The 26,408-nt window shown below is 39.7% G+C and overlaps 1 protein-coding gene across 4 annotated transcripts in view; it reads left to right on the plus strand.

Moving 5' to 3' along the window:
* Window positions 1-26,408, plus strand: part of COLEC11 (collectin subfamily member 11) — a 70,296-nt gene that overhangs the window by 2,394 nt on the left and 41,494 nt on the right. For all 4 annotated transcript variants that reach the window (XM_027840237.1, XM_027840238.1, XM_027840239.1 and 1 more), the window contains exons 2-3: window positions 6,552-6,707; window positions 16,218-16,289. In XM_027840237.1, coding sequence (XP_027696038.1) covers window positions 6,578-6,707; window positions 16,218-16,289 — 202 coding nt within the window. In that variant the 5' untranslated portion in view covers window positions 6,552-6,577. The remainder of the gene's footprint in view (window positions 1-6,551; window positions 6,708-16,217; window positions 16,290-26,408) is intronic.

Here is a 26,408-nt window from a genome sequence, read left to right on the forward strand (position 1 = left end):
GTGTGTGTGTGTGTGTGTGTGTGTGTGTGTGTGTGTGTGTGTGTGTGAAATGATTTAGATCATAACACCACATTCTTGTCTCAGCAAGTTGGTAGTAAGAACTGAGAGAATGGGTTTCAGTCAGCTCTCCTCCTGTTCTGCAACTGGCTTCCTCAAGGCCATAGCCTTAACTGTGCCATTCCATGTCCGAGGGACCCCTTTCTTTTCAGCAAAGGTGATAGTTTTCTTTAAGCTTCTGCTTAGGCCTAAGAACAGGGAGAGAGTTAGAAAGTCAGGCTGCTTCATCATCTCTGGTCACTTCATCTGCTAGAATTTTTAGTCCTAGGAGGGAGAGAATTTCCATGTCAGTTCTGGAAATGCCATAAAAATTATGTCTAACTGCTGTCTATAATGAATAAATGAATGAAAAAACACTTATTAAACACTTACTAGATGCCAAGCTCAGCTTTGGGGATGCAAATGCAAAAGCAAAGACAGTCCCTGCCCTCAAGGAAATTACATTCTAATGATCAATAATACTGAGTCATTACTCAGCATAAAGGTCTTTGAACATAGGAATAGGCATCTGCCTACAGTTGTGACTTGGTGCACACCAGGACTAAAAATACAAAAACCACCCCCCATAATATTTATATAGCATTTCATGGTTTAGGAAGCACTTTCCTCACACCACCACTGTGAGGTGGGTGGTGCATGTATTATCCCAGCTCTGAAACTTAACTCTGCAACCTTGGGAAAATAGTTTAATTGCTCTGAGCCTCAATTTCTTCATCTGTAAAACAAGGAAAATAATATTTGCATTACCTATCTCACAGGGGTGATTTGAGGAATGTGCTTTAGAAGTTTTAAATTACTATGTAAATGATGATATAAATGTAAGTAATTATCTCCATTTTACAGTTGAGAAAAGTGACGTTTAGAGAAATTAAGTGATTTGAACGTGGTGTCATGGCTAGAAACTCAAACCCAGAGCTCCTAACTTCAAGTCCAGTACATTTTGTAATACATGTTACTGTTCTTCATGTCCCTAATACCTCTCTTTTTTTACCTCTAACTCCCCTCCAAAAAAATTCCCAATCACCTCAGGTCTGAAGTTCTGCCATTAGACATTCAATCATTACCTAAAGCCTTTTTGTTATTTAAAGTTCCTTTATTAAAATGTAAATCCATCTATGAGGAGTAATATCTTAAACCAAAATATATTTAAAGCTGGAAGGAACCATGAAGTTCAAACCCCTTATTTTACAGATGAGGAAACTGAGGTACAGACGGATTGGTAACTCACCCAAGGTTATACAGATAGTAAATGGCAGAGGTAGGATTCAAATTCAGGTCCTCTGACTCAAAATCAGAAGCTCTTTCTACTATGCTACACTGTCTCCAAATACTTTATTGAAGGCTAGTTATCTAAAAGCAAGAAAAACCCTGGGAAAAGGAGGACAGAGTACACAGAGTATGTGGCATCATGGAGGAATAGGGTTGTATACACCAAAGTAAGGCTTTCCAGTCTCCACAGCTTCCCTGAGGCCTTGTGGGACAGTGAGTAAGTCATACAAGTTTTATACATTCTTTTCCTCCTTCTCCTCCTCCAGGTGAATTCTGTGAGGCTGTGTTTACTACTTCTCTTTGGATGTTTATTGAATAAAGCTCCTACCTCTTTTAGCTCTTTGGGAGAAAAACTGAGTTACTTGAAATTTATCATGAAAACCAAAATAATTGACATTAATTTCTGGTTTCTGGAATGGTCAATTTCAAAGGTTTTAATTCCTGCCAATCTTGGACTTTCTTTAAAGTCATAAACTCTTTCTTTAAAAAAAATTATACTTTTATTGCTGCTTTTTGTCCTTGTATCACAATCATATCCGGAAATTATCTGTCCTCAGTATCTACCCTCCTTGAGGCTTTAACTTGTCTCAAAGAAAAAGAATTAAACAACATCAACTGGCCAAATTACTCTCTGGGAGTCATAGATAGCTGGAAGGAAGGGACTTTACAGACCATCTGGATATAAGATTGAAGGATTTCAAGCTTCTAAGGGACCTTAGAAATCATCTAGTCCCACCACCTTATTTTATTTTAATTTAATTTCTTTTTCAATAACAAGCCTTTATTTTCTCACCTCCCCCCCATCTCCATTGAACAAAACCAACCCAAACCAAACCAAACCTTGTTTGACACGTATGCATAGTTAAGCAAAACCGATTTCCACATTGACCATGTCCAAAAATGTATGTCTTATTTTGTATCTTGAGTCCATTTCATCTCTTTCATGGGGTGGGTAGCATGTTCCTGGAATCACCATCCCATTTTACAGAGGGAAAAGATGAGTTCCAGAGAGGCCAAGTTAACTGTCTAGGCCCTCACAGTGAGATAATGACAAAGTCAGGACAGATCCCAGGCTTCCCAATTTGTAGGTTGGTCAGGGTTGCTTCTGCCATAACATGCTGCCTTTTGAAGTCTGCCAGAAAAAGAATTCTATGCCCCTTCACTGCTTGTGCACTCCTCTTTGTAAGGTAGGAACACTTGCATGTGTAGCTTTGTGAGTAAACTTCATTTTCCCAATATTTCTTACATTCTTTAACTCCTTTCCATTCCCACTGCTACCATCCTAGTTTAGGTAAAAGAAAATGAAGACTTAACTATTATGGTAGCCTGTTGAGTGGGCTCTCAGCCTCTTTTCTCTTCTCCCTCTTTAATTCATTTTTCATACTCTCAAGGTAGTCTTCCTAATGCACAAATCTGATCATGTCATTCTTCATTTCAAAAGCTATCAATGCCTCCCCAATGCCTACTGAATGAAATTCATGGTATATAGGTTGGTTTACAAGGCCTGTAACAATTTGATCCCAACTCACCTCTCCAGCTTTATCTCATACTACTCTTTATCACTTATATGTGAAGCTGCTGGTGCCTTCCTCTCTTACATTTCTATTTTATATTTATCTTACATGTATGAATTTATGTATATATTGTCTTCCTTATTTGAATTTAAGTTCCTTGAGGGCTGGACTTGTTTTTTGCATGTGTGTATATATATATATATATATATATATATATATATATATATATGTATATATATTTCATTCCTAGCACTTAGCACAGTGCCTGGCACATACCAAAAGCTTAGTAGGCATTTGTTGATTAGTTATGTTTCAACCAAAGAGATCTAGTTCCAGTGTTCTTGACTCATCTCCCGTGTTCTTGTCTTAGTATATTTGCTCATAAATAGAAGGCCCATTTGCCCCATCTCTACCTATTGAAATTTCACTCATCCTTCAAGGTCAAATGCTACCTACTTTTTCAATGTGCTTAATAAATATTTATTGATACTTAAAATTTTTTATGTTATTTATTTTATTTTTTGAAGTGCCTCTTCCCTCTTCTTGCACACATGTTCCTCCCATGACGATTTCAGGAGTTGGACTAGGTGGCTTCTGAGGTTGGCTCTGACTCTCGAGCTGTGATTCTGTGGTCTTGTGAGCTTCTCTTAGACCACTATTAGGTCCACCTGGGCACGATAGAGTGACCATTGAAAAACTTGTGAGCTGATCTTCAGACCAGGATTGAGAAAATCACCATGAAATGTTCTGCATTTTTCATCAGCAGAATAGTTTGGCCTTGTTAAGCCAAAGTATGAGGATCACACCTTCATCCATCTAGTTTTTACATCCAGAAGTTTTCTTGGTACTGACACTTGAGATTGCTTTGGCTAAATTTTGTCTAATTAAACAAAACTAAATCTGTTCCTTGACCTCACTTTAACAAAATGTTTTCAGCTCCCCATTTCTTTTTCAGGCTTGTATCCACTTTTAAAATGACTGATGTTTCTGATTTTTCAAAGCTTCTGATGTTAGAATGATTTGACTAAGCTGCTGATCATATCCATTTAGACATCTTGTTTATTCATCTGCCGCTCATGGATCTGTGCTTCTTTCTATTGCTGTTAATCTTCCCACTTTCATCAGGCAAGCTCACTTGTGTGTGAGAGGGAAGGACATCTGCATACCCCAAAGGCACCTGCTGCTCCCCAGCCCAAGCATTCCCTGCCAGGAGAAGAAATCTGGGCTTTGTGAATAGGGTGTACAGGCTCTTAGCAGAGAAAATCCAGCTTGTTATTCAAATATGGAGACTCCAAAGTCTTCATTTAACCTTAGCTCACCCCAGCTTCCTTATTCTTTATAGCTTTGAAATATTTTTTAAGAGGCTCAGAACACCAGAGGTGAAAAGTAGCTTTTTTCCCCCCGAGCGTCTTTTTTTACTTTTCTTCATTTTTGCAAAGTTAAGTCAAAAATCACCTCAAATTTAGATTTCCCTCTAAGCTAAGCTAAGTCCTGTGTAACACCAAGGTTTTCACTTTTCCTTTGCTTTAGCTTCTGAAGCACACATTCATGTGGGCTCATTCAAGATCTTTTTTTCTCTCATCCTCCCTTTCCTTCTCAGTCATCATTCCTTTAACCTTTGTCAACACTTAATATTTAACTTTCAAGGCTGACAATATTAAGAGAGTAATCTCTACTTGGTCCCTCAGGCATTTTTTAATTAGTAGGTAAATCTCTTTTTCAGACTCTGAGAAATGATGTCAAAATTACCACACACTTTGGAAAACAGGACTTGCTTCCTGGACAGAAGATACTCCTTACTGTCTGAGGTGGTGTGGTATAGTGGACCTGGAGTCTGGAGACAAGAGTTTGAATCCTGATTCTTTTCTTCACTAGGCCTGCAACCATGGGCTAGTCATTATTAGGCCTCCCTAAACCTTAATTTTCCTATCTTTAAAATGGAGATGATAATCCTTGCAACACTTAACTCAGTTGTGAGCAAAGTGCATTGTTGACCATGGGCAAATTACTCAACTTCTTAAAGCCTATTTCCTCATCTATAAAACCCTACAAGTAATAGGAGCACCTCACAGGGTTGTGAGGATAAAGTTTTTTGTAAATCTTAAAGCCCCATAGATATGTAAATTATTCTTATGAATAAACTGTTAAGTGTTATATAAAAACAAGCTATTAGTACTGACTCAAAAGCCGGTAGATCTTTGGTTGGATAAATGTATTAAGGCATCTTTTCAGTTATGAGTCCCTAAGTGGTATAGTTGGCAAGAGATTGAGTGGTGAGTAATTAAAACAGAAATTTGGGAATCAGAAATTACATATTTTCCCAGTGACTGGAATTCTTTGAGCGAGTCAGAAGGTCCCAAGACAGGAGGCCTAGGGACTCTGTCAAAACCCTGTGACCTTGTTTAGCAGAGAATAAAAGAGGGAGGGAGGGAGAGAATGAAGGGGAAAAGAGGGGGAGGGGAGGGAAGAGGAAAGGACACACACACACACACACACACACACACACACACACACACACTGCGTAGAGAGAGAGCGCAATAATGATTCCACATAGCCATTTTCCCCACTGAAAGTCCTGTATGTCAGCCTGTGGATTTCCAGATTGGGTCTGAGAGGGTCATTGCCTGTTAGGAGGTTGGTGAAGAAAAGGGGAAGCAAAGCTCCAACGTTTTCACCCAGGTTTAAGGGACTGAAGTTATTGGTAGCCTTGGCCTAGAGTTAGCTTCATGAGAATGATAAGCCTTGCAAATAAATATTCTTAATGGATACTCTTTGTGCTATTTGCTAGAAAAATTACATTGATAACATAGGGGCATTTGCAACAGAGAATACTTAGAAGTTTGCAGTTGCCAAGTTTATATTATAAGGGTAGCATATTTCCTGTCAACTGAAGATTTCTTTTGAATTCTTGATTCACCATCATGGAGAGTTTTAGACAATATCCCTTCAGGGGTAGGAGGAGGCTGACCTAGATGACTTCTATGTTCTCTTCCCACTCTAAAATTCTGTGATAAATCGAGTCCTCAGTTTTTCTCTTTACAAATAAATAGAAACGTTGAAGTGGCTTGAATGACCTACAGTGGATGCTTGCTCAGTTTTTTGATATATTAAGTCATTTATTGAGTTCCTGGGTATTAGGAAGGGCAGGACACCAAAGAAAGTGAGACACTGTCCTTTTTCTTCAGGAGCTTACAGTCTAATTAAAGAGACAGGAATATTAATAAACAATTTGCTGTTAAGAAAAACAGTACCATTTCTACAGTGCCTTTAAGGTTTACAAAGCACTTTTTTCACAATAACCTTATAACAAGTAGTGAAGGTACATTATTCCCTTTTTACAGAAGAGAAAACTGATGGTTGGAGAGGTAAAGTTTGCTGTCTGTGATCACAAAGCTAGCAACTATCAGAGATGGAATTTAAATCCCTTTTTTCTGCTAACTGTACCTCCCCCCCACAACTCCACTCCAAAGTATAGTGGACTGATTCCCAAGTCCATCCTTTCACTGAACCACCCAGAGACAAAATAAGTGATAAGGGCAATAAGAACCATGGTAGACAGTCACAGATATCGACTACCAATTATGATGGCTTTCATCTGAAGAACTTCTGGTCACAAGTACAAGCAATGTAAAGAGTTGTTCTGTTTTTTTCTTTTCCTTTTTTTTTTCTTTTAAAGACTTCCCATAACTGTTTATCCATTTTTTTATTTAGGAGTCAATGACCTGCAAATACTCATTATGAAGAGAGATCTGGTTTTCCTAGGGACTCTAATTAGCCTGGTCTTCCTGTCCTTGCTAAGATCTGGATCGCCTCAACATCTTGCAGAAGAAGCCTGCTCTGTCCAGATTCTTGTCCCAGGCCTTAAAGGTAACATAGCAGTCCCTTCTTTCTCTTTGATTCACCCTCTGTTTGGTCAGTTGTCTTGGGGATCTCTTTTCAAGTGGGCCTCAAGCAGTCACCAGTCTCTGGAGCCAGACACCTGGTATCTGCACAGCTCTGGGGACCTGGCAGATAAGGTGAGCTTCCCCCAGGCTCTGGGTATGTCTCTGTGCATAGGGCTATCACTGAATGATTTGGGGGGAGTGTCATCCCTGCCAAGGCCACAGGACTGGAATCAATCATACCTATGCATCCCTTTCTCCCTCAACATTTTTATTCAAATGAAAACAGATTCTTCCATTTAAGTCCTCATCTATGCTTCCTCATAGAATAAAAGTGGCCCTGGATGCCAGAAAAGCATAAGCATGCTAATGGGTTCTACCAAGACAGAATTGTTCCAAGCAGGAACCCTAAGTTCAGGGTGTGTCATCCAAGGACAGGCCCAGCTGACCAAGGACAAATGTAGCTCTATGAGGGCTTGTTCTCTCCCTTTTGGATTTGCATTCTAACATCTGGCACGTAGTGAGCACTTAATAAATGATTTTTTATTCATCCATTTGACTAAATTTGAAGAGCGTCATCACAAGAGGGTTGGCTAGAAAATAAATTAATTTTTAGCCATAAGTCTCAGAGAAAATCTACCAACAAACATTTATGAAATGTCTTTTAGATTGTGTTGTTTTGTTTTGCTTTTAAGGCAATGGGGGTTGTGACTTGCCCAGGGTCACTCAGCTAGCTAGTAGGTGTCTGAGATTGAGTTTGAACTCAGGTCCTCCTGACTGCAGGACCTGTGCTCTATCTATTGCGCTACCTAGCTGCCCCCAAATGAAAGGAAACCTGTGTGTGTGTGTGTGGGGGGGGGGGCAATGGGGGTTAAGTGACTTGCCTAGGGTCACACAGCTACTAAGTATCATGTGTCTGAGGTCAAATTTGAACTCAGGTCCTCCTGACTCCAGGACCGGCGCTCTATCCACTGCACTACTAGCTGCCCCTGTGTGTAAATAACTCTGTTTTTGGATCCATAAGACTAGGGTTTGAATCCTGATTGCTCCTAACTCTCTTTGCAATTTTTGGAAAATTACTTTACCGGTTTTTCATTTATAAAAGGAGGGGATTAGGCTAGAATTTAGGGGTTCTTAACCTGGCGGCTGTGTGAATTTGTTTTTTAAAAACATTTTGATAATTATTTCAATATAATTAATTGTCTTTGTAATTCTACATACTTTTTTTTTTTGCATCTAAAAACATTATTTTGAGAAGGGGGCCATATACTTCACCAGATTGCCAAAAGGGTTCATGTCACACACAAAAAAATTAAGAACCCTTGGATTAGGTAATCTTTAATGGGACTTCCAGCTCTTGTCTATGAATACTACCAGTATTGGAGAGTTACATTTTCAGTGGAGATCTAAAATCTTGTCTGCTTGTAGTCTTTTGTTTTAGGTCCAACCCCATTTCTTTTTGATGCTGGGCTTGTGGATCAGTGCTAATTTTTAATTTTAAGAGTATTGGTTATTCTAATGGAATTGATGATGTTTTCCATTCTCCTTCCAAGGTAGTCTGACAGATGAAGAATCTATAAAAGGGGGCTTTCATATTCTATCATTCATGGTTTCTTCAGGAAGACTAGTATGTAATGGAGATCATGAAATTCCTTTTCTGCAGGGTCATGTGAACAAATCTCAGACTCTTAGCTCATCTTTTCCATTACTTTTCTTGGTCCTCATCCTCCTTGACCTCTCTATAGCAATCAATGCTATTAACCTCTCTATCCTTCTTGAAACTCTCTCCCTGCCTGGAGTCTGTGACAGGGATGTAGGAAGAGAAGCAGACCACTCCTCTGGCTCTTTTGTTGGCTCTATTTCCCACTGTCATCTAGGAAACTAGAGTGTTCCCTGGCGCCTTTGGTCTTCTGTTTGCTCATCTCCTCCCCCTCACTTTTGCTGCCACTAGACATCCTATTCTAGGTCCAGCACAAATACTCCTTCCTTCACACAGCCTTCCATAGCCATCTCACAGCATTTATTATTTTTACTGCTCACATAGTATGTGGGATCAGAGGTTCATTTGGAACTGGGAGGGGTCTTAGAGGTCGTGTAGTCCAATCCTCCAATTTTATGTAAGAGGAAACTGAGACCTAAGATGGTTAAATGACTTTCCCAAAATGATACAGGTAGTAACTGGCAAAGCTGGCATGTGAATTTAGGTCCTCTGATTCCATATCCAGGGCTGTTTTCACTTAGCTATTCTGCCTCCCATTTATCACATGTCACCTTCTAACTAATTTGTGTAATCTATCCAATCTCACTAGATCAAGAGCTCTCTGAGGGCAGGAATTATGGTTTTTTTTTGGGCGAGGCAATTGGGGTTAAGTGACTTGCCCAGGGTCACACGGCTAGTGAGTATTATGTGTCTGAGGCAGGATTTGAACTCAGGTCCTCCTGACTCCAGGGCTGGTGCTCTATCCACTGTGCCTCCTAGCTGCCCCTAGAATTATGTTGTCTTAATCAGTGTCTTGTCTGAAGCATAGCAGGCCCTTCAGTGTTTGAGTGAATGACATGACGTAAGGATTCATCTATAGTTTAGACTGTTGTTCCACATTGGCCATGTAATCCAATTTTCTTGTGCCCAATAGTCCCCATGGGCTCACAGAGACATCGCCCTCACTTACTGCAACTTTGCCTATGCCAGATTTTTGGTTCAGACAGTTCAGCAGTTCATCAGCACTCTGAAGAGCTGGGGAGGAGAGTTTCAGCTGTTGGTGCTGGTTCTTCACTTAAGTAAAAAGAGTACCATTGTTTCTACCAACACAGCAATGAATGAGAAAGAGACTATCAATCTTTGTGATTCGCAGGCGAAAGGAAGAAACTGACAGAGACCTTTGGCAAAACTGGGATGTAGAATCTTGGGTCTCCTAATTAGAAATTAAAAATTGATGGCTTAGGACTGTGTCCTGAGATAAACTCAGGGTCCCAAACATAATGTGGTGAGCAGCTCATCATTAATTTACTGGATTAAGAATGGCCTTTAAAAGGAAACAGCACAGAGTCATATCCTCGTGTCTCCTCACTGTCTCCCCAAAGGATCCCTTGGGCAGTCATTGTTCTGAAGCTCTGAGCTTTTCTGGGATACTTGTACAGGGTTATTAGAAACAGTTTATCCAAAGCCAATGAGAAGTTCTTAGTATTTGAGATAGAGCTGGAAAATAAACAAACTCCAAATCTTGGATCAATTGCAGAAAAAAAAAATAGAGAATAGGTCTTTGTAACTGGAAAAGGAAGGGGTAGCGTAAGTGATTGCTTTTTGGGAGCAAAGGATGGAAAAGTTTAATATTCAGCTGCTTTCAGACCTCAATGAACAGTAGAATATACAGTAGGATGGTATCCAATCAAGCATTTTTCCTCAGTCAAAAAGGGCCTTAAGATCTTCCTGAAAATGACTTCAGGTGTTCAGGGCAGCCAGAATATGGGGGATTTGTAAAAAAAAGAACAACATGGCAAGGCGAGAAAGTGCTTGCAAGATGTGAGCATCTGCAAGTGGATAACTTCTTTGCTAGTCAATGTCAGCCTTGTGTGTGTTGTGTAAGACTTATGTAAAGGTCCCATATCTTTTCTTTCTGATGTGACACAGGTACATATAAAAGGATGGGGAAGCCTCTAAAGGTGTTGTCAAGGACAGTAGGCTGTTTCTGACTCTATGACATTAAATATCCTTCACCAAATTATTTGGTATATTCCGTGCCTGAGACTTCTGGCAACTTGCAGCACAGTCCAATGCATGAGATCCTTCCCAGGGACTCACAAAACAATAATAATAATAATAATAATTCCTGACATTTATATAGCATATAAGGTTTGTGAAAGTACTTTTCATGCATTACCTCATTCAATTGTCATGACAAATAGTGAAGGTATTTTTGTCCTCATTTTAGTGGTGAGGAAATTGAGGCTCAGAGAGTTAAATGACTTGCTCTGGTTCACATAGGTAGTAAGAATTAGAGGCAGGATTTGAACTCAGGGACCATTTTGTTTTTGTGTTGTCTACGTAGTGCCTATAGCAATGCCAGGCACATAGTAGGTACTTAAGTGCTTGTTGGATCAGCCAATAAAAAGCATTTTGCAAATGATTCAACTTTTCAGATAGGCTTATGCATCTTTTTTGAGCTGTATAACTATTCAGAGGTCCCAAATGGATCAAAATACCTACCTGCCATAGAGAATTTCACTTGAATTTCAAGCTCATTCATCTATATTGCATTCCGCATTGAATTGGCTCTATCTGCATCTAATTCTTATTCTTCGTATATACAGAATTACTTAGCAGAATTGTTTCTCCAGGTAAACTTAACTTTGTCACTACCAATAGGGAAAAATTTCAGAGTCAAGTTCATTAGTATATTTATAGGAACCTTTAAAATTATGATGTCTTACTTCAGAAAAATCTGGAAAGACTTGTATGAACTGATGCTGAGTGAAGTGAGCAAAACCAGGAGAACATTGTACACAGTAACAGCCACGTTCTGTGACGACTAACGTTGACTTAGCCCTTCTCAGCAATGCAAGGTTCTAAGACATCTTCAAAGGTCTCATGATGCAAAATGCTATCCACATTCAAAGAAAGAATTATGGAGTTTGAATGCAGATCAAACCATACTATTTGCTATTTTTTTCTTTTCTTTTGTTTTCTCTTTCTTTTGATTCCTCCTATTGATTCTAATTCTTCCTTACAACATGACTAATGTGAAAATGTATTTAATAGGAATGCATATGTATAGCCTATATCAGACTGTGTGCCATCTTGGGGAGGGAGGGAGAGAAAAATTTAAAACTCAAAGGCTTATGGAAGTGATTGTTGATAAATCAAAATAAAAAATTATGATGTCTTAGTCTGCTAGGGGGAACAGGTGGACCCAATATTAATTCATTTCCCTGACAATGATTACCTTGATTACAAACATAACCACTGTTCTCATTTCAACTCAGAGGCATTTGCTGGTGAATGTAGAGAGGGCTAGGCATTACATTGGGAATATGGAACATCTTGATATTTAAATTGGAGCAAGGGAAAGAAAACCTGCTAGACGGTAGCAAAATTGTAAATAAAGGTATCTCTAACTTCCCCCTCCCCCCAGCAATCAGCAAAGCATCACTGAGCAGAGGGGAGGAAGGCTATCTTCTTCTCTAGTCCTCTCCCAACCCCTGCCACAAAACGGCAGAGTTGACTTAGTGCAATATTTATAACTAAGCTGCAAAGTAGAGAGGAATAAACTGATGTGGAAACTCAAATTCATTCAGCTGGGGGATGAGTCCTGAAGCTTTCCATTGCATTGCCTTCCTCAGCTCACAAATGGTCGATGTATTATTCCATATTTTAATTCATAGAGGATTTTTTATTTCATCAGCTTGGGTACTTCCTTCACTGATATAGATGAAAAACTCTCCGCTACTGGGTTAACAGTCTTCATGAATTATGATGACTGATAAGATTTATCCCCCTGTGCACAACCTGGCCATGAGCCTCTCCAAACTTAATTAGGCTGGTCCTTGAACAGCAGGCAAACAATCAGTTGCCAGGCCTGTTCCCAAAGCCTTTCTAGCTTGGGAGGATCCCAAAGCCAGAGATTGTGTCATTGCCCTCAAGAACCCAGGGTTAACTTTGTGCCTTAGTGAGTTATCGGAGTAGGATTTTAATGTTTCCACAAAACCATTTTACATATTTTGACATTCAAGGCTCTTTGCAGTCTGGCTCCAGTTTACTTTTTTTCCAGGTGGCTTTTATAACTATTCCCTATCATGTATTCTGTGTCAAATTTGGACATTCATTTGACCTCACCTGTGGTTTATAATTTTATGCTTCCATGTTTTACTTCAAGTCAACATTATGACCATCTCCTGCCCCTAAATTTCTACTTCATAAAATTCTACTTATCCTATAAGGCCTAATACAAATGCCTCCTCCTCCAGGGAGGCTTCTTTGATCTTGGCCTTTCCCTTATCTGAGCTCATAGCACTCTGCCCTTCTCTTGTGTACTCATATTCTAATTTGTATTATATATTTATATGTGACCTTGGGCAAATCACTTCTCTCAGTGTTCTAGGTGACTCTCTAAAACTATAAATTGCAGAGCACCTACTGACCTGAATTGTTAGAGAGACTTTCCTCATCTGGGAGTTCCCTGTACTAAGGAAATCACAGTTGCAGTTCCTATCCGCCATTTATTTGTAGCAGTGAAGGTGGTGGTGATTAAGTTCAGCTAGTTCTATTTGTCTGTTACCCTGTAGCTTATTTCCAGCTCAGATGGGCTTTTCTCCCAGTCAAGTAGATTCTCCCTTCCTCCCCTCTCCTTGAACTAGTCCTATTCATTAGTCCTTTAATTTCATTTTTGCACACCTTTCCAGAGAGAGCTCATTGTCTTCATTATCCATTCTTTCTATTTAGTCTAGACCTTCATTCTTTGGTTCTTGACACATAATTATGTAGTCTTTCTCTATTCACTGTATTATACCTCACAGAATCAAAACGTCTGAGGTGTCCATTTTGGGCTTTCACCTTAGGCAGTTTCTGACATTGCTTGGTAGAGCTTGCCTGGACGCTTCCCCTCTTCCATTGTGCCTCACTCCCAGAACAAAGCCAATTATTGAGGGGGGTCAGAGGGGACACAGTTTAATATCCCTGATTATGCAGCCCACTATTGAGCTATGCCTTCCTAGTTACCTTTTTTTCCCATTTGCCTAAAAATCTCCTCCCTATATCCAAGCTCTCCTACTCTTCTAGTTCCAGTTGCTGTAGTAGTTTCAATTCTCTCTTCCCCTGGTAGTATGAATGGTCTTTTCAAGCATCAAATCCCCTAGACCATGCCCATCACAAGGTCCTCATCTCTCTTCACAGAATATCTTTCGTCATCCATAGGCGCATTCATCAGGGGAACCCCCTTCCACCACCAAAGCAAGGCTTCCTTACTTCCTCTTCCCTTTTAAAGTTCTTTCTCTCTCCTTTTCACTCATTTCACTGCAGTCTCTTCTCTTCCAAGACCACAGGAGGTTCTTTTCCCTCATTGCTAGCCTTGATCTGGCCCAGGCACATCACACTTTCCTCTCTATCCTCTTGCTCTCCTCCCTACCATTAATACACCCTCCCATTTTGTAATGTAGTACCATAAAAGCATTGATTTGCCTGTAAACAAGATGTTGCCAGGCTCTGTTCACAATGCCCCAGGCTCTCTTTTTTCTTGTTACCTTCACAGGACTTTTACCTTCACCTCTGTCTCCTTGGGTACATTTAGAAAGAAGTCTCTCACAGGTCTCTCTGCTATCACTCTATTGCTTTTTCTACCCTTACCTGATACATTTGTTCACCTCACCTTCATTTCTGTCATCTGGAATGTGCAAAAAGCAAACAATCTCTTTAGCTCTGGATTTCTTTCTAAAAACATTTCTAACACCTCTTTAGTGTTGAATGTCTTCCCCCCCCCCCCCATTTATCATTAAGCTAAGTTTTGCAGGGTAGGTCACCCTGGTCTACATTTCTGAACTCCACTGCACTTTCAAACACATTATTACATTCTTTCCTCCATTTTCTTGTGGGTATAGAATAGTCTTGTGTTATTCAAATTTCCTTTCCTTTTATTTAAAGGTCTCTTTCCTGATGGCTTGCAGAACTTGTTTTTAAATTGAATTGAATTATCCATTATATGGCTGTGTGGGCCACAAATTTTGCTCTTTTAATTCTTATTTCTCTTTTTTTTTCTTTTTTTTCTGCTTTTTGGTGAGGCAATCCAGGTTAAGTGACTTGCCCAGGGTCACACAGCTAGTAAGTGTTAAGTGTCTGAGACTGGATTTGAACTCAGGTCCTCCTGACTCCAAGGCCAGAGCTCTATTCACTACGCCATCTAGCTGCCCCTTCTTATTTCTCTTTTAAACCACTTAGGAATAGTATGTTGTGGTTCTTTGTTCTCTTCACATTCCACAGGGTCCTCTGTCTCATCAAGTGTTGTATTGTTTTCCTTAGTTTTGCAGTATTTATTCATAGATGCCTGAATTCATTTACTAGATCCGGAGGACGGATTTTTTGTTGCTGTTGCTAGTATTGTCTCTGTTGATTTATCTATTTACATTCAAGATTTTTGAGCTTTCTTCTTCCTGAGGGCTTTGATAATTTTAGTGTTTTTTCACCTCATTTTCCCCTATTATTCACCTTCTGACTCCCTGCCCTCTGATGGTGGTTTCCCTGGGGACTACTCTCAAAGCATCTCATCCTCTTCCCAAGCTGGGCTTGATCTCTTTTAGTTTTCTGCAACTAATCACAGATTTATGGTTTGTTTGTTTGTTTTCCAGGTCACTCTTGAATACTGAGAACTTCTCACTGGCTTTGGATAAAACATTTCTGATAACCCCATACAAGTGATATTTCCAGTACCTCAATACAAGTGTCGAAGCAAAGCCCTAAGCTTAACAAAGATCACCCAAGCAGTCTTTGGTGGAAGGCATGGGGAGAGGACTTGAGGATATGACTCTGGCTATTCCCTTTTAAAGGCCATTTCTCAATGCAATAAGCTGATGGTGGGCTGCTTGCCACATTATGTTTATAACCTGAGTTTATCTCAGGGCAGAGGTCCTAAACCATCAATTTTCACTCTCTGAGTGGGAGACCCAGGATTCCAGATCCCAGTTTTGTCAAAGGTCTCTGTCAGTTTTTTCCTTTCACCTGGGAATCACCAAGATTGATAGTCTCTCTCCCACTCATTTCTGTGTTGCCAGAAACCACAATACAATCAGTCCATCCACTGTTCTTCTTGGGCCTCATCTTTGATGGGCCAAGTTTTAATCACCATTACCTCCAATCTCAAGCTCAGCAAAGTGCTCCTTTGTTCTTTTATCTGGGGTGCTATGGTATTCTTTAAGAAAGGGCAGGGAGCCTTAGCCTAGGTTGGGCAGGAAACTCTACAGTTCTTCTTCAGAGCCTTGGCACTGAGGTTTCTTTTCAACAGCTCTTTCTGGTTCAGGGCTAAGCTCCAATCTCCTATAAGGTGGCTTGTAGGAATCTTTATGTATGGGTTTCTTTCTTCTATTTAAGTTTGATACCATTGGGTGGTATATAAATCTGAATAGAGCACTCAGATAGTGGTCTGAGGAAGCCAAAGAGCTGAAGGACCATCATCTTCCTTGTTCTGAACTCAATGTTCCCTCTTAATGCAACTGAAGATTGCACTAACTTTTTTTTTTTGGTTGATATGTCACACTATTGGCTTATACTTTGTAGACTCTCAGGTCTTTTGGACATAAACTCTAGCTATGCCTCTTCTCTCCTGTACTTGTGAAGTTGATTTTTAAAAGGTTTAGGTCGGTGATAGCTGTCGCCTTGACACCTCCTTATGCACATTTGTCTGTCCTTCTGGGAGTGCCTGTGCCAGAGGGTTAGGGATCCTAGCAGTCAGGATTGTAGGATCCTTACCATGCTTACTAGAGGAACCACCTAAATGTTTGTGAATTTCTTCCACAGGGGATGCTGGAGAAAAGGGAGAGAAAGGGTCACCAGGCCGGCCTGGGAGAGTTGGTCCTTCAGGAGAAAAAGGTAAAGTCCAGACATTTAGACGCTGACACAGGACTAGCGCTCAATGCTAAAGGTAGTAGGGAGAGAAGGAAGAGAAAGTGGGAGAAGGGAAAGGAAGGAAAGGGAAAAGGAGGGAATGGAATATAGGTTGCCACAGACTTGGATAACTGGAGCATATATTGTTATTGTTGTTCAGTCATTTCAGTCATATCTGACTCTTTCAGACCCATTTGGGGTTTTCTTGGCAAAGATACTGGAGTGGTTTGTCATTTCCTTCTTCAGTTCACTTTACAGATGAGAACTGAGGCAAACAGGATCAAATAACTTGCCGAGGGTCACACAGCTAGTAAGTGTCTAAGGACAGATTTGAACTCAGATCTTCTTGACTCTAGACCCAGCCACCTAGCTGCCAGGAAGGGGCATCCCTCATTTTACAGAGGAGGAAATCGAAAGGACAACACTGCCCATTGCTATCACTTAAAAGACTAGTGATAGCAGAACTAGAACCAGAGGCCGTAACTCCTAAGGGTGCTATAACACCCTGACCCCTCCAAACCTTTCAAATTCTCCTTCAAAACAAACTTCTTTTGTGAAGCTGTAATACCTTGGAAGACAATTAAAACAAATGTAGAAAGACTAGGTGGCACAGTGGATAGAATGCCAGCCCCAGAGTCAGGAGGGCCTGAGTTTAAATCTGACCTCAGATACTTACTAACTGTGTGACTCTGGGTAAGTCACTTGACCCTGTTTGCCTCAGTTTCCTCATCTATTAAACAAGCTGGAGGAGGAAAAGGCAAACCACTCCATATCTTTGTCAAGAAAACCCCAAATGGGGTCATGAAGAGTCAGACAGGATTGAAATGACTGAACAACAATGAGAAAGACTATACATTTCTACCCTTTCTGTTCTGCTGAAAGCTTCTTCCACTAAGCTTATTTCACCTACCCTATTCTGCCTCTCTCCCCACTTATCAAGTACATTTCTATAGGTTAATCTTGACAATCAGATAATGATTTATTCAGGGTTCAGTCTGCTACTTGGTACCTCACTGGTGCTTTGAAAATACAAAGTTATCTTTTTAAAAAAGTACTTTCCCTTGTATGGAAATGTAAAGACCTGCACTATGCAAGTGCTTATACTGCCCAGCAGCACATGTACAGCACAGTTTGTGCAATACTTCAAAATTCTGTAATTTCATGGGTAGAGTTATTATCTCTACTGGCCCACATCATGGTATTTGTTGGAAGATTCATAAGTTGTTATGGCCAAAAAATTCATTGCCTGATGGTCAGCCTCTCTAAAGATAAACTTCTCTGCATACATAGGCCTTATAAAGCTGTTGGGGCTAGTGCTGATATCCACAGTGGGAAAGAAACCAAGGGTTTGTTGGCTGTGGTGCGGGTCTTTCTGCGAGAAGAGGTTACTGTGGGAATGCATATGTGAAATAGGATAATAGCATCATATATCTAAAATTGGAAGGCACTTCAGAGGCCATATAGTGAACCTCTTCATTTTACAGGTGAATAAACTGAGGCCCAGGGAGGTTAAGGGACTCGTCCAAGGTCACATAGCTGCTTTGGTGATATTGTCTGAGAGCTCCTAAAAAGCCTCTCTACCTGCAGAATCTCAGATGTGGAGGGGCCTTCAGAAGAAAACTAGTCCAATGAATACCTGAATAGTAATCTGTTTTATAGTATAAGATTTCTAGTAAGTGGTTATCCAGTTTCCACTTGAAGGTAGCACTGTAGAGTGGGAAGGCCACTGGCTCCAAAATTAGAAGAGCTGGGTTCAGACTTTGCCTCTGATACTTAATACCTAGGTGACCTTGGGCAAATTGCAATTTCTTTGAGCCTCAGTTTTCTTAACTATAAAAAAAACTATAAAAAGAATTGAAGTCAGTGGCCTTTGAGGTCCCTTCCTGTTCTGGAGTTTTGATCCTACAGCCTTTGGTAAAGGGGAATCTATTACTTCTGGAGAAAACCCATTTTTGACAAGCTCTAGGTATTTCTTAATATCAAGTCCATATTGCCTCCCTACAACTTTTAACAATTCATTCATTCATTAATTTTTTTCATTTTTCATTCATTTATTCATTCATTCAGCAACTCTTTATGAAGTACCAGTTGTGTGCAGAGTATTGCTCTAGGCAATGGGGAAGGTAAGAACTTTAACAAAAACATGGTCCTTAATCCCATGGATCTTGCATTTTACTAGGGAGATAAAAAGCAAAAAGATAACTATGATATACTACAGTGATTGGTCAGTGTATTAATAATGATAATGATAGCTAACATTTATATAGGACTTACTATGTGTCAGGTGGGCAGCTGGGTGGTGCAGTGGATAGAGTGCTGGGCCTGGAGTCAGGAAGACTCATCTTCCTGAGTTCATTTCTGGCCTCAGACACTTACTAGCTATGTGACCCTGGGCAAGTCACTTAACCCTGTTTGACTCAGTTTCCTTATCTGTCAATGAGTTGGAGAAGGAAATGGCAAACCGCTACAGTATCTTTGCCAAGAAAAATGGGGTCACAAAGAATTGGACATCACTGAAAATGACTGAACAACAAAAATGTGTCAGGCACTGTTGTTAAGCACCCTTGTGCTAATTATTATCTCAATTGACCCTCACAACAACTTTGAGAGGTAGATATTATTATTATCCCCATTTTACAGATGAGGAAACTTAGTAAATGTCTGAGATTGCATTTGAAGTCAGGTCTTCTTGACACCAGGCCCAGTGCTTTACCCACTATACCACATAGCTACCCCAGCACCTCTAGCTGCGGGAAGAACAAAGTATTATGTGAGATCACTTGGATGGATCAGGGAAAAGTTCTTGGAGAAAGTGGTTTTTAATCTGGGCTTTAAAGGATAGATAGGAAGCCAATAGCAAAAAGGAAGAGGGAGGGTGTAAAAGCATAGAAATGGAAGAAGGCTTAGGGTGTTTGTGGAGAGGGGAGGTGGCGGAATAATTCAGTTTTGACTGGAGAATATAGTTTGTAGAGGAAAATAATGAGACAAAACTAAAAAATTAGGGTGACACCAGATTTTGGAAGGTCACGAGTACAGCCTTTGTACAGAATCTATTCAGGAGGCAGTAGGGAGATCTTAAAGGTTTTTAGGTAAAGGAATAACAAAAGCAGAAAGATTAATCTGGTAGTGATGTGTAGGAGGAGAAAAGAAAAAAAAGGAAACCAGTAAGGAAGCTATTGCAATAGTCCAGGAAAGACTTAGAGTACTGGCAGGATGAATGCCAAGGAGGGGACAGATACAGAGGGAACTTGCAGGAAGGTACAATTGGATATCTGGAAAGAAGGAGAGGGAGAAGTCATAGATGATTGTGGTTTAGAGTGTGCATAGCATGACCTAAAATAGGGAAGTCAGCCTATTTTGGGAAGAGGGACAGGGAAGATTATAAGTTCAGTTTTGGTGACTATGAGTTTAAAGAACTGGGGACATAGCAAATAGAGAAATTCAACAGAAATCCAACAGATCCAACAGAAGGATAAGCATTAAGAAAATGCCATTGAATTAAGAGGTAACCTTTGAGAGCAGTTTCTATTAAATGGTGGTGGGGGAGGTTGGAAATTAGTTCTTAAGGGGCTGGGGTGTAAGTAGAAGATGAGGAAGCAAGAATAGAGAGAGCAGAGACCATTTTCTAGGAGTTTGGCAGGGAAAGAAAGAAAAGGATGGTAGTTTGAGGTTTTTTATTTGTTTATTTTCAGGTTAGAGAAAACCAGAACATATTTGTGGCTGAAAATAAAGGAGTCAGTGGAAAAAGAGAGACTGATGATTCAAGAGAGGTGGAAATAATTGATAGAGCAAGGTCCTAGGGGAAGAAATTAGATTGGTAGTCCAGGTAGAAGTTTCAGGCTTGGTGAAGAGAAGAGGGAGGTGTCTTCAAAGATAAGAGTAAAGGAGAAGAAAGGTGATAAAGAAAATACTGTGAGCTGAATGGTAGGGAAGCAGTCACTTTGACTGGAATTTAGAGTCTATGAAAAGCACTAGAAAGGTGACAGTAATAATAATAAAAGCTAATATTTATAGAGACCCTTTTAAAGTTTACAAAACATAACATAACATTATTTTATTTGATCCTCACAACAATTCTCTGAGGTAGATGCTATTAACACTTCTATTCTTACAGGGGAGGAAATTGAGTCTGAAAGAGGTTAAATGACTTACACAGAGTCATGATCCAATCTGAGGGAAGATTTAAACTCAGGTCACCTTGACTCCAACTCCAATGCTCTATCTTCAGTGTTAAGCTCTTGGTTAGGCTGAATAAATGTTTTTGAAATGCCTTAAATACCAGGCTAAAGAGTGTGTATTTTATCTTATAGACAGTAGGCAGCTGCTAAAGGTTTCTGGGGAGAGGAGAGGCATGGTCTGATTTGTGCTTTAGGAAGATTATTTTAGTAGATTTAACAATAGCTAGCATTTTATGTAATATAGCATTATATTATTATATACATATATAGCATTATATTATATAGTGCATTATAAAGTACTTTAAGTTTTGCAAAGTACTTTACAAATAATATCTCATTTGATCTTCATAACAACTCTGTGAGGTAGTTGTTATTGTTACCCATTTTACAGATGAAGAAACTGAGGTAGATAGAAGTTAAGTGATTTGCTGAGGGTTACACAGCTAGAAAGTGCCCAAGACTGGATTTGAGCTCAGATCTTCAGAACTCCAGTTCTAGCACTTGATCCATTTCGCCACGTAGCTGCCCATAAGGAGCGTGGATTTAAGTGCCCAGAGGCAGGGAGAACAATTAGGAAGCCATTCTAATTGACCAGGTTAAAGTTGTTTAAAAGTCTAAATTGGAGATGGAGGCAATACAAGTGGGTAGGAGAGGGCAGATATGAGCAAGTTTGTGTAGGTGGAATTGACGATACTTGGTAACTGACTAGATGTGGAGGGTGAGGTTTCAAGTCCAGTTGAGGGAGGATGCTGGTTGCCATCCATCAATACAAGGAAATAGAGAGGAGGGGCAGGTTTTAGGCAGGAAAATGAGGAGTTTCATCTTGGACATATTGAGATAGAGGTGCCGGCAGGACCTCCAGATGGAGATGTCTAGCAGGCAGCTGGAGATGCAGATAATACTTGTCTGATCTTCACAGGTTTTTTTTTTTAAAGATTAAAATAAGATAACAGAGACAGAGATAGAAGCACATTGAAAAGTTCAAAGTGTACAGACGTATGAGGTGGTATTATTATATTTATTATAAAGAACTCACATTGGTGTGCTTTGCCTAATACACAGGTTTGTTTCTCCATTTCCCCTTAGGAGCTATTTCATAGGCCAGCTTTGGGAAGTTATTTTCCTTCTATTCCAGATGGTTCTTGGTTCATTTTCTTAATTTCATTTCATTCAAAGTGGTTACAAAGCTGTGATCATAGAAGAACATAAAGTGAATCATAGACTATTAGAGCTTAATAGGACTTTGGAGATTATCTAATCTAATTTCCTCATTTTGTAAATGGGGAAACTAAGACCTAAGTACATTAAGTGACTTGTCCAAGTACATAGCAGAACCAAAATTTGAACCCTTATTTTCTTAGATGCCGAATCCAGCATACTTTCTACTATATTATGCTGTAGGTATCAGCTACTAATCACTATTAAATGATCCTGATTTGACCTTGATACTCTTTTTTTTAGTACTTATATATTGCTTTATTTTAAAATATTTTATTATTTTCCTATTACATGTAAAATTTTTAATGTTAGTTTTTTTAAAATTTTAAGTTCCAGATTAACTCTTTCTCTCCCCATCCTCCCTTCCTCCTATTTCCAGTTTTCCTAGCAGTTTTTGTCAAATAGTGGATACTCTCATTCTTGCTCTCTGAGTCATCTTAACTGACTCTGTGCTAACAAGGAATAGCTTTGATAAACAAAAAAACATTTTGTCAAGCAATGAGGAGCCATTAAAAATCTCTGGACAAAATAGTGACATGCTCATTAGGAAGACTGCTGTTGAGCTTTGAATAACTTTTTAAATATAGTTATTATCTTGATCTGATACTCTTACTCAAAATGTGAGCTGCTTTGGTTCTGTGCTCCAGGTACATTATAGTACATAATGAGCAGGGTAAAGTGGGGACAGGGTGTCAGGGTTATCCTGACTGTGAAACAATAGAGCCAGGTTATTGAGTAAACATTTCTTTCTAAGAAGTTTTTATTATCATGAATAATCATAATTATTAATACCTATTATTTTTTGATGCTTTAAGATTTCCAAAATGTTCTTCTCATAAAAATCTCATTTGTATTATCCCTATTTCACAGATTAGAAAACTGAGGTTCAGAGAAGTTGTGTTATGTCTAAGGCCACATCCTCCCATAGTCTATGTGGATTAGAGCAGGGGAGTGAATCTTTTGATCTCAGCACATCCCTTTTCATATCTCTAGTTCTATGAACATCTCCTGGTCAAAGATGACTAACCTACTGTCAAATATGACTCTTCTGGTCACTTCGGATCTTAGCATCATTATAAAATAGGGTTAAAAATTCATGTCCTGCCTACATCATAAAGTAGTTCTGAGGGTCCAGTCAGATTATATATACATGAAGGTCTTTTGTAAGCCAAAGAATGCCATGCAAATGCAGGAGTGATATTCCTTATTTCCCCACCCAACCTTGTTCAGATAATTGTTTCAGATAATGTTTCACATAATTTGGATAATTTAGTGAGAAGGCTAAATCAATTTCTGATCTGGAGACTGAGAAAAATAGAAATGACTGGACGAATTTTTATCCTGTTTATCCCTCTGCACCACAGACAATAAGACTTTCCTTGGGTCAGTCAGTCAATAACAAGCATTTATTAAGCACTTTCTGTGTTCCAGGCTGAGGATATAAAGAAAGGGTGATTCAGATAGACGTGGCTGTCGCCCTTACTTTACTTAGCCACGGTGCTGACTGAACTTGTTACACACTACTTAGCAACTCTGCCTCGCCCTCTTCTGCTGGCCAAGGTGCTGAAAAAATGGTGAGTTAGTGGCCTAACAAAACCAGGTGTCAACTTGAATCTTGGTCTCTTTTTCCACCAGGGTACATAAAGTTCCTTCATGTCAGCTTGTACTATGACATTGTCCTAATCAGTGCTGTAGTTTCACCTTTCCTGTCAACCGAGATTTGCGATGATTCTCTCTGCTGATTGTTGAGGAAATGAATAGTCTGCAGCAGGGCAGCCCCACAAGTACGAAAGGGGAATTGCTCTTTCCTCCCCCACCCCCTTCCATCACTCATTTCTAAAGTATCATTTGCAGCTGGAGACTAAGTCCTGTCTCCTGAGTGAAGGATGCAAACTCATAGGAAATGACTGTGAATTACTGTGAGTGCTGCTTTTCCAGGCTCCTAAGCTCCTGTATTTTCAGCAAAACCCCCGCTGTGCCCTCCACTTCATTTATGAAAGGGTAGCCAGCTGCATTGCCTTATTTCCTTCTCACAGCAAAACACCTGAGAGAGAACTTCAGAAAGAAAAAAAAAAGAAAACAAAACAAAATGCTTCCTGTCTGCTTTCTTTCTTCTTTGTGTCTATCAGTGTTGTTTTTGGAGTGGGGAAAGATGGACAACACTCCAGTCCTACTTCCTAGGAGCAGAGCACCTGCTGAGTTCCAGGCCTTGCGGCTGAGCTGAATTGTATTCTCTTCTGATTTGCAATAGCACATCTCTAGGCAGATGGAAGTTTTTCTATGGCATAAATCCAGTCCTCTACTAAACCCTTCTGCATAGAGGTGACCCTGGGTTCTTGAAGGCTATGCCAGCAAAACTCAATCTCTAGAAAGTCCTGCCAAGTTGGAAAGGCTTCAAGTGTGGACTTGTTGACAGGCCGAGTCTGTGGTCTGAGGACTAGCCTACCTAAATAAGAGAGGATCATTACCAGATTGGCTGCAAAATTATGAAATCTTTTTTGTCTGAGGATACTCTTGAAGACTGTCTATCAAATTAATAGAGGAATTATCTATGTCAGAGGAGGGAGTAATATTGAAGTAAGTTTAAATATCCCATGGGATCATGTATTACTTCCTTTATTTTCCCCACCCCAAAACAAAGGAACCCTGGCCCTGGGAAAAGGTACATTTGGTTAGAAGTTATCACTATGAAACAAAAGAAGTCAAATCTGATTCCCTTCACGTAGTCAACACGTATTTATTAGGTGCTTGCTATGTGCCAGCATTATATAATTTGGTGGGGGGATGATTTGGGGAGAGGACCAGAATTTTAGAGGCACTGACAGTCTTGCAGTCCTTTTGAAGTAAAGAAACAACAGAACCAAGCCCCTAGTTCACAACAATTTGGGGAAGGGAAGGGTCGGGGCAGGGAACCACATCTGTGGATAAATCTGATAGGAAAATCTCAGTGGGAGAGTTCCCTCCACTTATGCATATCCTAACTACTCTGCAACTCCAGGTCTTCAAGAGTTGCCTGGGGGCACTGAGAGATTAACGGTCAGGTTTAGTCTGTATACAAAACGGCCTTACTTAGCCTCCATGCCAAGACTGCCTCTCTGGTAAACAAGAATGATTACTCAAAATAGGAAGTTACTACGAGGATCTAAGACATCTCCAAAGGCCTCATGATGGAAAATACTATCCACAAAGAAGAACGAACTATGGAGTTTGAATACAGATCGAAGCATACTATTTGCTATTTTCTTCTGTTGTGTTTTGTTTCCTTTTTCTGGTGGTTCCTCCTGTTGGTTCTAATTCTTACTTACAACGTCACTAATGTGAAAATATGTTTAATAGGAATGTATATGTATAGCCTGTATCAGATTGCATGCCATCTTGGGGAGGGAGGGGGAGAAAAATTTAAAACTCAAAAGTTTATGGAAGTGATTGTTGATAATTCAAAATAAATTAATTAAAATAAACAAATAAAAAATAAAATAATAAAAAAAAGAGTGGTAACAGAAAAATTGTGAAAAGGAAAAAAAATAGGAAACTACTAGATATCAATATCAATCTGGGGTGGGCTTCTCCTCCCTTCGCCCTCCCACACCACTCTTTGGTGAATTCCTCTGAAGCATCACTCTGCTGTCCAGGAGTTCATCTTCTTGATACCGAGAGGTTCTTTCCTGCCTAATAGAAGGACCTTGACATAGTTTGCGGTACTTATAGTGGAACAAAATTACCTAAATACAATTTTGCCTTCTTTTCAATCAAGCAAACATTTTCTTAGGCATTTGGGGCAGATCAAAAATGGTACTGCATTTTTTGTTTTATAAAAGAGGTACCCAGTCTAAGGTCATATTAGGAGATTCTATCCCATTGAGCAAATCTTTCAAGCCACAGTTCAGAGCAGGAAAAGAACTTTTATGGAAACAAGGAGGAGAGGGAATCTTTGTAATTCTTATTTGCCTTTAAGAGTGAAATCCTTAGTGGGGATGAGGGCAATATTGTGTTAACAACCTAAAGTGGAGGAACTTAAGGCACTGTGGGGTGGAAAGAGTCCTGTAGTCACCATTGGGAGCCTTGAGTTTCCCTCAGTGAATCTCCTTTGTTTGTCCTCATCTTTTTGAACTTCAGCCACCTTCCATCTTTGTCTTAATATTTCTTTACTAAACTAGCTAAGAGCTTTCCTTTTTTTGGTCTTTTGGTGGTATTGCTTTTTCATCCAAAGCTCCAAGTGACCTCACTTTCAGAATCAAATTTAGAGGCCTCTAAATCCTGGTGATCTCTCTCAAGTCTTCTTTACTTCCTATCTCCCAAGAATTAACCTCTCCTCTTTCCAGTTCTGAAGCAAAAGTAATTATAGTTTATGGAATGTTTCTCCCTCCCTCCTCCTCCTTTCCTTTAAGGTTGCTTCCAGCACTTAAAATTATTTTAGGAGTGGTCCATCTTTATTGTTTTATAGAGGAGGAAACTTTGGGCTGGAGCTTAGAAACAACTTGCCTAAGGCCATGCAGTTACTTAATGGCAGAGACTGGTAACTCTTTTTTTTCCTGGACAGAAGCCTTTTTAGGATAGGCTCTTTGTCAGACTCCAAGTATTAGAGATGTCTTCTTTCATAAGCTCATAGATCCAGAGCTAGAAGGGACCTTAGAGGTAATGTCCAACTCCCTTCACTTTACAGATAAGAAAATTTAGGCCCAGGGAGGTTAAATAACTTACACAAAGT

Source organism: Vombatus ursinus, unplaced genomic scaffold (genome assembly GCF_900497805.2).
Source record: "Vombatus ursinus unplaced genomic scaffold, bare-nosed wombat genome assembly UNPS02014841.1, whole genome shotgun sequence".
NCBI lineage: Eukaryota > Metazoa > Chordata > Mammalia > Diprotodontia > Vombatidae > Vombatus > Vombatus ursinus.